Source organism: Cygnus atratus, chromosome 5 (assembly GCF_013377495.2).
Source record: "Cygnus atratus isolate AKBS03 ecotype Queensland, Australia chromosome 5, CAtr_DNAZoo_HiC_assembly, whole genome shotgun sequence".
Lineage (NCBI taxonomy): Eukaryota > Metazoa > Chordata > Aves > Anseriformes > Anatidae > Cygnus > Cygnus atratus.
Window position 1 is genome coordinate 60,204,879 of NC_066366.1, and position 14,538 is coordinate 60,219,416.

Below are 14,538 nucleotides of genomic sequence, written 5' to 3' on the forward strand. Positions count from 1 at the left end.
GGGACGGGCAGCTCCGGCGCTGCGTCCCAGGGCTGGTGTTGGCGTCACTCCGAGGATGCGCCTATGCCACCGTGTGCCACGGCACGCCATTCTGATGGAGGGCTGCTGGCTGCTGGAGGCGTAGAAACGGCCTAAATCCAGTGGATGCTGCCAGGGAGTACCACGCTGCTGCACGAGCCCTGCAAGTGCTGCTGAACCTGGGATGCGGCGGTGGCAATGCGAGAAGAGCCGTGCAAAGCTGTGAAGGCCCATCCCAGCAAAGGGAGCTGCAAATCACTAAATCCTGCTGAATTTCTCTGCTTTTGTCAGTGCCTCCCTGCCAGCACCTGCTCCTCCCTGGGTGGCTGAGCCTGGCCGGAGCCCCAGCAGGACAGGGGACAAAGGGAAACCTTTCACACGGGGCCGGCGCCTGCTTGAGCGACATCCCGACAATACCCCCACGATAGCCCATTCAACCCTGGTGGGGGGAAGGAGGGGAAAGGGAAAAGGATCACTCCGGGAGGAAAGAGTGATCATTCACTGACCACAGCAACAGCATTTGCATGCACTCAGGGGCCAGGGGAAAGCCACCGCCTGCTCCTGTTGCTGGCTGGGATGGGGCGCACCATCCCCACAGCCCGGGCTGCAAATGGGGCACTTTTCCCAGTTGCTCCTCTAAGAGAAGCACTTGCAGGGCCACAGAATAAAACCAAAACTATTCTGCAGAAGGTGAAAGTCAAGCAGCTAAAATCCGAAGTGTCCATAGAATACAGGGCAGGCCACAAAACACATGGTAGGAAAGCAAATCGAGCTTCTAGCTAACCTTGGGGACATGAGTGCTGTCCTAAGTCCCTCGGGCAGCACAAGCCCTCATCCTCTGCTGCTGGCACAGGGAAATCACGATTTCTCTCGATGAGGATGCTTCCAGGCTCAGATGAGCAGGCACACCTAGAAATGCCCCGACCTCCAAGGAGTTTTTGCAGGATGGCTCAAAAAACAAAGAGAGTTTGCCCTTCGATGCTCACAGCAGCCTGGGGTATGCAGAGCAGGGACCTTGCTGAGTTACTGGTCTTTGTGGAAGGACTGTCCCCACGGGTGACCAAACCCAGGACCGAAATCCACCCTGCATGGCTTTCTAAGCCCGGGCTGAAGGGAACAAGTGGTGCAGAAAAGTCGCAATGAAGCTGCAAGGGAAGAGTTGGCCAAGGACCAACCCGAGCTGGCAAAGCCTCCAGGTCCCCTCCAGCCCTTTTGACTTCCCTCACTCCGATGACCGAGACCACTGAGCCCTTTTGAGGCAGCCCTGGTCCCGCAGAGCGGGCACAAGCCGCCCTGCCCCAGTTGCTCGAGCGTGACGGGGCCGGCAGCGCTGGGGCCACCGGCATGGGCTTCGCAGGCAGAAAGCTCAGCCCAGCGCCTCTGAGTGCCTTCTCTGTCTCTTCCAAACGTTACACAGTGGGTTTATACAGAAACAGTGGGACACTTTCCAAACCATTTAGCTAATGCTGAAATTTAATACCCGGCACCAACAGGTTACGGAGAGCAAGAGGGAGCCGGTTGTAATGGGGAGGGGGTTTGCATCTTCATTCCCCAAAATGCCATTTGGGGAAATCTGCCCTCCTACACCCACAGGGGTCATCTCAGCCTCTCTCTCTCCTTCCCACTCGGCACTGACGCAGGTAAAAATTTGATTTTGGGGGCGGAAACCCAGGATTTGCAGCTGCTTGCACAGGAACATGGCAAGGACGCGCTGCATGCCCTCCCTAAATGGCTTCAGGTCCCTGGAGGGCCAGCAGAGCTCCTGCTGACCCCAATCCTGGAGCAGCAGCTGCCTCCCAGCCTTCTTCTCACCCACAGCTGGGAAAAAAAGCAAAACCTTGGCAGCACGGAGCAAGGGAAACAGCACAGCACGCCTGGGTCCAGCTGGTCCCCACTGCTGCTGCTCTGCTCCCACCTCGCTGCACGTGCAGCGATGCCCCGCAGTGCAACCTGTGCGAGAAGCATCTGCTGAATTTGGGGGAGATGCTTTGAAAATCATCCGGCCCCCAGCGTTTTGCTGCAACAACACGTGCTGTGGTGCAGGGATCTCATCCCCACTGGGATATGCCATGCGATGGGTGTCCCAGCCTGTCCTCTCCTATCGCCCGCGGAGGTTTCATCCGGGCAAAACCTGCTCCCGAGCAGCGTGGATCACCAAAACCACACTGCTGGCTGTCTGGTGGGACATCCTATAGCATGAAGTGTGACCTCCCAGCTCCTGCTACACAACAAAACACTGTGCAGAAGCCCCATTTTCTCTGCTGAACCGACTCAAAGTGGAGCATTTTTGGTCCATCCAAAAGCCATGTGGAACTGACAGAGGAAATGGAAGTGTGTTTTTCTGAAAATTTTCAGAAATTTTTGATTTTTCTGATCCATCTTTTTCAGAGTTTTGGTGCTGAGGGACAAAGAAACAATATCCTAACTCTCTGAACATCGACTTAGACCATACCCAAGGACTCCTGCAAAGCAGAGTGCCCAGCAAGGAAAGCCACTTTGCACCTAGAGGGGACAAGCTGCTTTTCCAGCTCTGATACTGCATCACCCTGGACCCCAAGAGGCAGGCAAAGCCAGAATAGCCCCCAGCTGCTGCCTGCTCTGAGAAATCAATGCTTTCCACCAAGAAAGGGAAAGCACCCTATCTGGCAGTACTTCAGGGAGGAGCAGAGCTCAAGGTTCAGCACAATACCGTTCCCAACAGCAGCTCCTGATGCATCTAAGCTTGCCTGAAAACACAAACCCCTGCCTGTCCTCACTGGGGAGGCTAGAAAGAGGGGGAAAAAGAAAAAGAAAAATGAAGAAGTGTTCTACTTACCACCAGCTCGGTGAACATGACATCCAGCTCCTCCACTGGAGGCATGGGCAGCGCGGGCTCCATGGTCTGCAGGGCGAAGCTGCTGTCATTGCGCAGGCGGTACGTGATCTCAGGGTGGTCGCTGCTGCGAAAGCAGCAGAAGATGAAGGAGATCCCCCGACCGCTCCTCTTCCTCGGGGCCATGGCCGAAATCCTCCGCGTCCCTCCCTGCTGGGCACTAGATCCTGGGGAGAGAGGAGAGAGGAGGCTCCAGCAGCTGCCCTGCAGCACTGCGCTCCCGTCCCGCGGAGAGGAGGAGGAATCGGAGCCACCCACGCGCTCAGCGCGGAGGGGAAGAACGGAGACGGTTTACATGCCAAATATTTCTGCTCAGATTTGACATTTACAGCCCTGGCAACCTTGAAGACCGCACGAATTCAAAAGACGCCTTTGCTTGCCTTGTGCCGACGCCGTCGGAGTGGGCAGCGGGGCAGGGGGACGCGCCGGTGTCCCCCTGCTCGCAGCCCCGCAGCAGGACAGGTCCTGACCCCCCGCCACCGCTGCAAAGCCCTGCAAATCCCAGCACAAATCCCCGCTGATGTCCCCGTGCTGTGCCGCTCCTGCCCGTCCAGCAGCCCCACCAGCCCCGTCACAGGGGGTGGCAGATTTGGGGTGCTGCGGCCAAGAGCAGCTGGAAGTGCTTGGTGGCACCAGGGACATGGTCCCCAGTGCGAATGGCTCAGTGCTCAAAGACCTTGTACAGCTCAAGAAGCCCTGAGCTGCAAAGCACAAAAATACCCTATATACCCCCGGCCCGCTCTTAAACGTGTCCCTAAACATCCACTGGCAGCTGCTGGCTGGGTGGCTCTTTTTCACGGAAACTTTTACTGGGCTTTAATTAGATAAACCCTACTTGGAATTCCAGTAAATATTTGCAAGACGCGGATTCAGCTGATAAAAATCACACTGCGCCGGTAGCTCAGACTTTCCTACGCAGTGCTTGCGTGGGACATTACTCACGCCGTTGGTTCGGTCGGTTTGGCTGATTTCTCAAGCCCGCGTCGGGAGCGATGCTCGTGGCAGGAAGATGAACGGGCGGCAGCGAGCGAGCCCGAAAGAAATGCCAACCTGTGCCCTGCCCGACAGCTCACTGCAAGGACCAGCCAAACACTGCACCAAAACCATGGCCATCGAGCATAAAAGTCAATAATACAAGTGGGAGGACCAGCTATGAGGAGTGAGGACTGCGAAGAAACATCCCAAGGAGAAAAGGCAACCAGCAAAGCACAGTGGTTTTTTTTTTTTAACAAAACCTAAATATTTGACTTCTAAATCTACATGTTAAACACCCACACGTTTTATCTCTGCGAAACAAGACACTGAGATGTTCGGAGAGAGGACAAAAAGCTGCACGCCGCCAAAGTTAATGCAGGAGGTTGAAATATGGATGACTTGGATTTACTAACAACGTTAGGAAGAGACTTGGACAAAAGGTCAGCATTTCGACAGAAGTCTCCATTTCCCTGGAGAACTCCCATTTCCATCTAACTACGTAAGTGTCAAAATACCCAAATGCCCCAAAAAACAGCCGCTGGGCACCATGGAGAGCCACCGCTGGAGGCAGGTTGGCATCAGACCTATTCTGGGACCCTGCACCACCACTTGCACGGCCCTGAGCAGCAAACGCTGCCTTCCCAAAAATAAGAGACCTCGCAGAAAATTCAGGCTTTACTCCCATAGCCTTAACGCAGGACCTGACCCCTGAAATTATTCTCGACTGCATATTTTTAGCACATGGTGTAATCATCTGCTGAAGCGGGAACGACGGGAAATAGTTACTCGGTCTTCATGTGGGATAATCTCTGTGCCCGGTCTGGAGGGCCTCCCTTCTCAGGGAGCCCTAAATCTCATTTCACATTCGGCGTCTTGGATTTGGGAAAATGCAGCCACTGGAGGAATTTCAGCTGCTGCGAAATCTTGCATCGCAGCTCCCAGGCAGGCAGCACCAGAGCAAATCCATTTGCAGTCCGCTGGCACCCACGAGGCTTTAGGAGGGGTTTGACACCTGGTGGGCAGTTTCTTTCCTAAGGGGAGGGAGGGAAACAAAGAACTAGGGACACGTTTTCTCCAACAGGGAGAAAATAAAAAATGCACTGCAGGTTTGGGTCCTGCAGGAGCACAGCACAGAGGGAAACGAAGGCAGGGAGGCGGCTGCACAGCAGTTTGTGCCTTGCATGGGAGCTCGGTCCCAACCCACACGTGCTTATCTGTGCAAAGCTTTGTTACTTGGTCTTCCTACTGAATCAGGGCACAATTCTGCTCCCACGGCCAGGGTACTTCGCGGACTGGACCAAACCCACCCGTCCTCCTCTTCCACAGGGCGTTTTCCAGCCCCTTTTCAACACCACGTCAACCTCCTCCTTGCAACCTGCTGCTGCCTACAAGCTCTGACTTGGGCTTGCAAAAACGTACAGAAAGCTTTTATCAGGAGAACACCTGCTCTTCAGGGACACCCGCTCCTGTTGGTGTTTTATGAGGAGCTTGAATGACAGACCAAAAGGCAAGGTTTTATTTCGGGCTTTAGAGCAGACAGCCGTGTAGTAACCAAGACAAGGTGTTTTTGAGCCGCTTCCAGCTCTGGAGCTATTGAGGTTCCTAATTTTCATCCCTAAACAATTAAATAAAAAAACGCCCTGTAATGCAGGCTGAGTGGGCTGTGGGTTATTAGCAACAAAGGCTAAAAATGGTTGGGGAAAGAATATGTTAGCTACCAGGCAAATAGCATTAAACCTCGAGAACACTGATGAATATTCATTAATGCGATGGATAAAAATCAAAACACTGCTTCCTGGCAGGTCGGCGGGAGCGCTGCAGACAGCCCAGATTGCCTCAGCAGAACACAGTCCAGATACACGGCCTCCTCTTTTCCCTGTAAATTCTGCAGAAATGGGTTATTTGAGGAGAGAAGAAGTGACAATTTCTCGCAACCCAGCGGCTTGCACTAAGGAAAGGGAAAGGAACCAGTTCCATGCGGCGTCACTTGTTAAAACAGCCTGCTCCCACCTCCCATCTATACGTCTGAGCACTAATTACATCAATAAATTCAAGTCAGATTGTGATCTAATGGTGCCTTCTGGCCTTTAGTACTGAGCAGGCCAGAATAAATTAAATTTAATTGCCCCTGTACATATAGAGCCAGAAAAGATAGGCTGGGAAGGGTCATCGAGGGAACTTCTCGCCAAGCCCCAAATCCCAAGACAGGGCTGATGGGGCTGAGAGGTGTCTAAAAATGCTCTGATTTTCCCAAAACAGGTGGAAATGTGCGCGGGACAAGCTCAGCCAGGAAGGGCCAGGAGAGGAGGATGCGGGATGGAGACCAGTCGTGCAACCTGGCTCTCGTGCACCGCCTCGGGCCAAGGTCACCTCTGCTGACCTGCCTCAGGTGGGCACTTGTGCAGGTTTGTAAAGGACGAGCTTTATTTCTACTGCAGTTGTGCAAGTGATGGGGATCGCCCCAGCTCACCGAGGGCTCCGAAAGACTTCTACCACAGTATTCACGGAGAAAGTACAGCCACCACCCGAGGGGGCGACTCCCTTTGTCTCTCACCTGGGCCCTTCCAAAGTCATTTCCACTCAAACCTTTCCCAGAGACACAGCACGTGGACAAAACCCCGGTTTTGCCCAGGAACCTGCACAACTGACTGCTGTCAGCTCAAGCTGAAGCTGCTTTTCTGCAAGCTCGTGCCCTCTGCAGGAACCGCTCGCTGCATTCCTGCTGCCTGCTCCCTCCATCACGTCCCCACGGCTGGTTTTGCTCCCCGGGGGAGGCCAGATGATGTTTGGGAACGATACGGACAGAACCTAATTAATTACAAGAGATTTGCTTTTGGCAAGCTGGAGGAGATAAAGGGAATTTGTCTTCTCTGAGCTAACGAATCACTCAAGCAACCAGACGAGGGAATCGTGCCACTCTCCCCCAGTCACAGGCACTGGTGGCCGATAACAGGGTACCTGTGGCAACACCTTTGGCTGGCACCACAAGGCACTGCCCCTTTCCACGAGACTTGAGTAAGTTCTGGCCCGTTCCCAGGGTGGGGGGAAATACAAGCTGTCTGTCGGGTCAGCTCATACAGACCGTGGGGCTGGGGAGCACGAGGCAACATGTGTCCCAGGACAGGAGCCAGAGGACAGGAGAGGAGCCTGGGAGGTGTCTGACCCTTTGGCAGGTGTAGGAGGAGAAAATCCTTCGTGTATTACTTGGGTGAAACCCTAACACTCTGCAAGGGAATGGCTGCCAAGAGCATTTGCTAAATTTGGAACTGACACTGGACAAAAGGAGAGCTTATGCTCTGATCCAGTGACGTGTTTCAAGCAGTGACTATTTCTCGAAACGAAGACAGCTTTTGGCTGTGGGGTCGTAAAGCAGTGATTGAGATAGGGATCTGGTCTTTGGGGTCTCCACGCAACCCAGTAAAACTACAACTTCGGAAGCATCTCTCCTTGGCTTGTGGTACCCCTGTTACCTGGTTGCCTCTTCTCCCACACCTCTGGTAAGGAGATGGGGGTCTCTGAGCTCCAGAAGCTGCTCTGGGGTCTGTAGCTGGCAGGGCTCCTTCCAGGTGGGCAGGGAGACGCCTTGGCTGCATCCCGAGGCGATGGGGCAGGTAAGGGGACGGCTTCCACCCGTCCCGTGCTGGTTTCTGCTTGTGCAGGCTGCTTGGGAGCAACATCTGTGAAGGACCGGGTGACTCCAGGGCAGGGCGCTTCCTGGAGGCTGGCACCTCGTCCTTGCGAACCGTGCCAAAACCCCGCACAAACGTCACGACGGAGTTTGGACTGTGATAACAGAGCCCGGGGCAGGCGAGGCAGCAGGACACGGCCCTGGCTGCGACTGAAGCAGGCGGGATCCCAGCCCTCCTCCTCCAAAACTCCAGCGGTGACCTTGCCGGCGGCTCTGCAACGCCTGCCGCGCTGCGTGATCGCGGTGCCAAGCGGCAGGGAGGTGTTTTAATCCCGGCACCTTCCCCTCCTGTCCGTGCCGTTGGGCTGGCTGTTGTACAGCTTCTTTTAAAAAAGCCGCAAAGGGCGAAGCGAAGCTTCGGGTAGGAGCTGATCCAAGCGCTCCTCGCGACCGCTCCCAGCTTTGCCAAACAGCCATAAACCAGAGATGAAGGTGGGTGCGGGGAGGCGATGCTCCTTCGGAAATACGGCACAAACCCAAAACGACAGCAGCAGCCACGGCTGCCAGAGAGGCAGCAACAAAGCTCCCTGAAGCCCACGTTTGGGACCCTGACATGAGTGCCACCCTGACCGACCGGAGCGTGCCGCTGTTTCTGGTCCCCCCCCCCCGCCTCAAAACACCCCACCGCCTCGACATCGCCTTGAGCAGTGCTCCAACGAAATCGGTCATTAGGAGAAAATTGGACCCTGGTGTCGCTTCCGCCTTCGCTTTAAGGAGAGGAGAACGGCAATTACTGTTTGCATATTCAGCAGCCTCCTTGGCAAGCTCAATTAGCCCGCGTGGAGCAACGTGCTGCCGGAGCCTGCCCGCGACCGATGCCCCAGCGAGCTGGTTTGAAGCCAGCACCGGTACTGCAGCTCTGCGGTCTGCAGCACCAAAATACCCAGCGAGGGCACAAACGCATGCAAAGGAGCGTGCACGCTCCTCTTCGCACCCGCCTCCAAACCCACATGGGAGCTAGGAGCTAAATCATCAAATATGAATATCAGCTTGCTGTTTTTCTGGCTCCTCTCCCATCCCCTCCCAAAACAAGGATACAAGATCCCAAGCGAGCTCTTTCCCAATCGGGAGCTGTATTTCAGCGCGTTTCACAAGGTGAAACTCTTTCTGGGCAAGTGCGGCGACGCTCGCTGACCGGCTCCGCCGAGCCCTGGCCAATTTCGGCACCTCTCACCCCGCCAAATGTCTGCCGCCACCCTGGAGTTTCGTGCGGCGCAGGGTGCTCCTGCCTGATGGGCATTTTCTGACAATTCCCCATCACCCCCGAGCGGCCTCGCTTGCTGGCGGTGGCTGGGAGAGGCTCTGCTTCCATGGGTGATTTTGCAAGACCCCCCCCGAGCGCCGGAGCTGGGTGTGCTGCGCCACATAACCACTTGTTGCAGCACATCCGAGGCAGAAATTTGGCACCCAGCACGTCGCTCCTGTTGCTTATCCCGTCCTGCTGCTGCGCAGTGGCACACGCTCTCTGCTCTTCCCCGTGCACACAACAGCCGTGCCGCGCAGTGCTGAGATGCACGTCGAGCGCATCAAGTGCCTTGCATCACTCTTCTTTAAACAAACAGCTCGAGACGATTTTCCTCCCACAGTCCGGCGAGTCTGGACCTCCATGGAATGAAAGCTGGATGCCCGTTGTTCAGATCGGCTCTAAGTTGGAGGCATCCCCCGAGAAACGTCAAAAACACGTTCTGATTTTCCACCTCACAGACCCCGGACTGCCGGCACCCTGGGTGGCTCTGCTCGCTCATTTGACTCGTTCTCGGCTTCGGTGTCGATTGCAAGGCCTCTGAAACGTGCGTGTGATGCAGTGCCCATCTGATCAGGCGGCACAAGCATTATTATTTATTTGTTTGTTTATTTATTTATTTTATTTATTTTAAACTCAGAAAATCAATCCCCTCATTGGAGGAGCAGCTAAGAAAGAGGATCGCATCGGTGGGAGCCACCTCCCCTCCCACTGGGCAGCCTGGAGGACTGGAGCCCGTCCCCAGCACCTCCAGCACGCAGCCCGGCGCTGCCCCGGCGGTTTCTATTAAAAGCAACCAGGCTGACTTTTTGGCCACAAACTCCCACGCGCGTTTCCTCAGACCCCTTTCTCAGACAGGGAGCCGTTTTCACGCGCAGACTGCATAGGAGAGGAATGTTTGTGTTTGGTTAAAATACGTGCGCATCGGCAGGAGCTGGTTTTGATGTCATAGGGGAAAAACAAACAACAAACTTAAACCCACAAAGCATTTGGCCCCAAAGCCTTGAACGATTTGATGACTGGCTTCTCCCCCTGAATCCTCCCATGAGACAGAGCTCGGGAGCCCTGCCGTGATGCCAGTGCTACACCTCTGGGAGCAGAAAGGGGCTTCCAAACGCCTTGCTAGCAGCGTGCCGGCCCTGTATGCAGGCACACCTGGACGTGGCCTTGCTGCTCTCGGGGAAAATCGGCTGCCAGAAGGAGCCTGACTCATCGTGAAATCACAAGAGCTGTTATTCCCAGCATAAGCAAATCTCAAATTCCTCAGTTTCGTGGATTTATATTTATATGCCAAATCCTAAATTATCCCAGATCCTCCTCCCTCTTTCCAGAGATCCTGTTGTACTCCATGACCCAAAAAATGAGGGGTTTGCAGCTCTGAATTTCACTCCTGCTGCACAATACCAGCGTGATAGCTGCACGCCGCCTCTGACTTTGGCAGGAGCCGGCTGCAGTTGCAGGCTCCCAGCCTGGTCCCTGTGTGTCCCATCTGCCAGCACTGCAAAAAAAAAACAGCACTCGCATAAAACGTGTTTACTGCCTTCTGTATTCTTTCCTTTTATTGTGGCATTCATCAAAAAACCGGAGCGTACATCTGGGCCTGCTGCCTCGCAAGAAGACATTTTACTCTGCTCCCATCCAAATGAGCTTGCAGAGGCATTTCGGGGACTTGATGGTGAAATTCAGATTGCAGCATGAAAAATTAAACCAGTTTATTCACCGAGCCAGCACGCAGTTATATGTTCAGGGGCAGGGAGGGGATGGGTGACCTGTTTCACAGATTTGTAATACGCCAAGAAAAGCCTGCTTTTTTTTTCTGTCCGTACTCTACTCGACGACGCTATTCAGAGAAAAGAGCAGCAGCTTCCACTTGAGCTTCCATGCGAGCGTTCGCCTGGCAGCATCACGGCACAGCTCGAGCTGCTCCTGCTGCAAGCGAGCGAGGCGGAGCGCCCAGCCCAGAAGCACACGCACCGGGGGCTCCACAATCTGCTTTTCTGGGGAAAAGCATCTGCAGAGCAGGGCGAGACACGATCTGCCTTAAAGCTCTCCAACTGAAAGCAAATCTCGGAGCAGCGCCGCCCGCTTCGGCAGCCCAGCAGAAATGCAGAGCTGGGGCTGGCTGCTGGCTGCTGTGGGACCATCCCTGTCCCGCACACGGGAGCTTTGGAGAGGTTGGGCGCACGGAGAGGATGCTTGCAGGGGTGCCCGCACAGCCCCTCGCCCCATCGTGGCTGCAGGGGTTGATGCTGCTCAACGCGCAGATGCGTCCAACCAGGGAAAATGCTGCTGGAGCAAAACTTTGTTTAGTTTTCGAGGATTGAAAACAAACCTTGCTGGAAGTATCCCAGACAGCCAGACAGCGGGCGGTGCGGCAATACCAAAAGAGGTCACAAGTTCTCCATTAAAAGGGGGAACGTAACCGGGGGTGAGCTCAGCACCAGATCCTCTAAATGGCTACAGACCGCTTCCGACTGGAGCTCCATCAGATACACGAACATGGGCAAACGCCTTTTATTTCAGGAACAAGGACAACAGGCATGTAACCCCCGACAAGACCCAGTTTGGGAGCCTATATAAATACATACATATTTCCCAATACTCACTAGGGTGCTAAGCGACCCATTTCTACGAACTGCACGTGTGCCTTTTTCCAGCAGACGGGCAAGACCTCCGGTCCTTCTTTTGCTGAAGCAAACGTAAAAGCAGGTGGCTTGGTGGCAGGAGGAAGAAATATATTTCAACTCCCTTATTACACCACAAGATGACTTGGGCAGCTCAGAGGGACGTGACAGCTCCATCGAGCATCCCAGGGCAACAGGAGGTCCTGCTGCTGCCTCATCCCAGCTCCATCCCCAGCACCCAGCTCTGTCACAAGCTGACATCCAGCCCCGCTCCATCTCCACCCTTGGTTTTGCCCAAACTCAAGGGAAAAAGCTCACACTAAGCTAAAAAAACACCTCCATGGGGCTGATAACATGAGATATGAAGCCCACGCCAGCATATCATGGTGACCAGAAAGCTCCCGACACAGCAGGACCACTTTCCAGCCAGCCAAAGCCTTGCCTGCCCCCAGAAAGAGAGCTCCCATCTCGATATTTCTCTATTTACCCCCAAAGGATAAGGATCTAAGTCTGTGCGTTTTTGAGATCACTGCAGGCTCCACCAAGCACTTACTTTGATGATGCAAAGCTTTTGTCAATAAAAGCTGAACAGCCTGGCAAGTGGGGAGAGAGGAGCCGCATTTCCCACTGTTGAAGGATATTTGTTTGCCAATTAGCCTTTTCCTGGAGAACAATAGTTCAATAAAAGCCTTGCTTTATTTTAATTCCTTTTTTTTTTCCCTTCCCCCCCCCTCAAGCCCTGCTCCTCCAATGAATATTTGGGCTCTGACTTTGATATATCGTATGCAAAGCCTCTCTGCTGAACTTTCCATTTCACTGCTCCCCATTTCAGCGGTAATCCCTGGGGTGAGACGGGCTCTCCCGCTGTAAAACGGGGGAAGGAAGGCAGGTTTTTCCTCTCTTAAGCCTCTTAATTAATTTGGCACCACACACGGGATTTTTGAAGCCGTTCAGCTGCAAACACCTGCCTGCAGTACAGCAGCTCAGCAGCGTCTGGGGCCAGCACCACGGCAAAGGAATCGAGGAGCTACCAGCCGAGTCCCCGCTGGCCAATTTTGGGTCACATTTGGGGATTTGGGGATTATCCGTGCTTAAGATGAGGCAACTAGAGCTGCTGGGTTTTATGCAACTTGCGGTGTGCAGCGAGCTGGCTTTTGTTCTTTTAGAATGAAAGTGGGTTGAAGCTGGTACAAACAGGAGACCTTACTGAAAGGGACCCTGATAGGCAGGTAGATCTCCGAGTAGTTCATTAATCTTCTGGTCCAGAAAGTGCCCAAAGCCAGCCAAACAGATTCATTAGATCTATCAATTGCCCTACATGCCACGAGCCATGTGAAATGCTTATTTCGCTTTAAAGATTTTAAAATACTGACAGTAATCCAGAGTGATTTTTCCCCCTGAAGTATGAATTTGGGGTCGAGAATTCTTTGATAAAAATGTCTGAGAGCAGAAATTCCCCACTGGCAACTCTCCTTGCAGCACGGCACTAATACCTCCCACTGCTCCAGCAGATGAACACTGAAAAATAATATACGTGAGCTCGCATCAGACACGACGTGATGCTGCACAACTGCACAGAAATGGCTCGGGGAAATGAGAAGGGCTCCAGCATTACGTCTGCTCCTAACCAGGCTGCTAAAAGCAGCAATTTTTATCACATTACACTAAAAGGCTGCTTGCATTTAAACATTAAAAAAAAGAAAATAATAAAATAAAAAAGCAGGCAAAACCAGCAGGCGAGTCTAACTGGAAGGCTTGACTGTATTTTTTATGCAACACAATCTAGATTACAGCAAAACCTCCGCTTTGAATAGGAGGGATGCAGGCTTCCCATCATAGCTCAAGCCCATCTCCTTATAATTCAGAGGAGCCAGCTTAATCAAGGTACACCGTTTTAATTGCCTAACTACCCTCCTCTCAGCAACTGCATAGAGCAAGGGCTCGCTCTGAACCCAGCCAACCCATCCACCTCTGGGGATAGATGGAGCGATGGCCCTGTCCCTGCAGAGCATCTCGAGGGGAATGTCTGTCCGGTGGAAATCCCAAGGGGATGCATTTAAAAATCAATATTGGCCATTTTAATGCTTAATCCAGGGAAGTATCAGCATGAGCAGCATCGATATAAACCAAATTTAAACACACTGAGTACATGCACAGGCTTTGGGTTTTTGTGGACTGATTCAGCCAAATCTGTTTCTACCCCATTCAAGTCCAAATGGGGCATCTGCAGCGCTGCTAATGCTTCAGGCATCCTGTTGGCCTCATCTCTGTAGCTTCTTTGATGCAATGATGCTGTTTAAAACCCAAGCCTCTTCTCTTCATGAGCAAACACTTCCAGTAAGGAACCTCCCCGTGAAGGTGCAAGATTGCAATGACAGCAGCCACCTCCCTGCCATGGCTACATACAGAATTTTGTATTATTATTATTATTACCGTTTTTGCAGGTTTTCATGTTGCACTCGGCATAAATTGCAATACAAAAGTTCTCACTCCTGTAGATATTTACACAGTGATCTCCCTGTTCATTAAATCTGGAAAACAAACAGCCTCTTGACTGCAAAGAAATGCTTCAAAAAGTGACCCAAGGGTACCCCTATGAAGCTCAGACACCCTGAGAGAACATAACTGTGCTTGAGGCTTTTAATTTAATCTCATCGTTTGGAGATAGAAGACTCAGTGTTCCCTTCTTGGGACCAGCACCATTCCAGACACCCCACCAGCTCAGAGAAACCTTTCCAGTCACCACTGCAGGCACAAGCCCAAGCTCAGAAAGCCACAATATCACCAATTTCTCAAAGGACACAGCATCACATTCTGCCCTCATCCATCACCCTGCCTGGGCAAATGCCTCTTCAGCTCTGCAGAGACGCCCTGTGGTGTATCACCCCCACTTTGCTCATCCTCACACATCTTCAAACCACGTTGCAGGTGCCTTCTCGCCTCGGCTTAGAGTCCAACCCTCTGGCCAGCAAAGCAAAAACCCTTCTCCCCATTGATACCAGGCCAGTTAACTCGCAATCCAAAGGCAATGAAGCTTCTTTGAGGGCTTCCACGCCCTGGTGGTGGAGGGGTATTGTTGAAGTCCTCACACCTGCTCCCTGGGTAAGGCTTCATGGTA

The 14,538-nt window shown here is 53.2% G+C and overlaps 1 protein-coding gene across 1 annotated transcript in view; it reads right to left on the bottom strand.

Moving 5' to 3' along the window:
- DAAM1 (dishevelled associated activator of morphogenesis 1) overlaps nucleotides 1-14,538 on the bottom strand; it is an 86,940-nt gene that overhangs the window by 48,338 nt on the left and 24,064 nt on the right. The window contains exon 3 of the mRNA XM_050711030.1: nucleotides 2,834-3,057. Coding sequence (XP_050566987.1) covers nucleotides 2,834-3,016 — 183 coding nt within the window. The 5' untranslated portion in view covers nucleotides 3,017-3,057. The remainder of the gene's footprint in view (nucleotides 1-2,833; nucleotides 3,058-14,538) is intronic.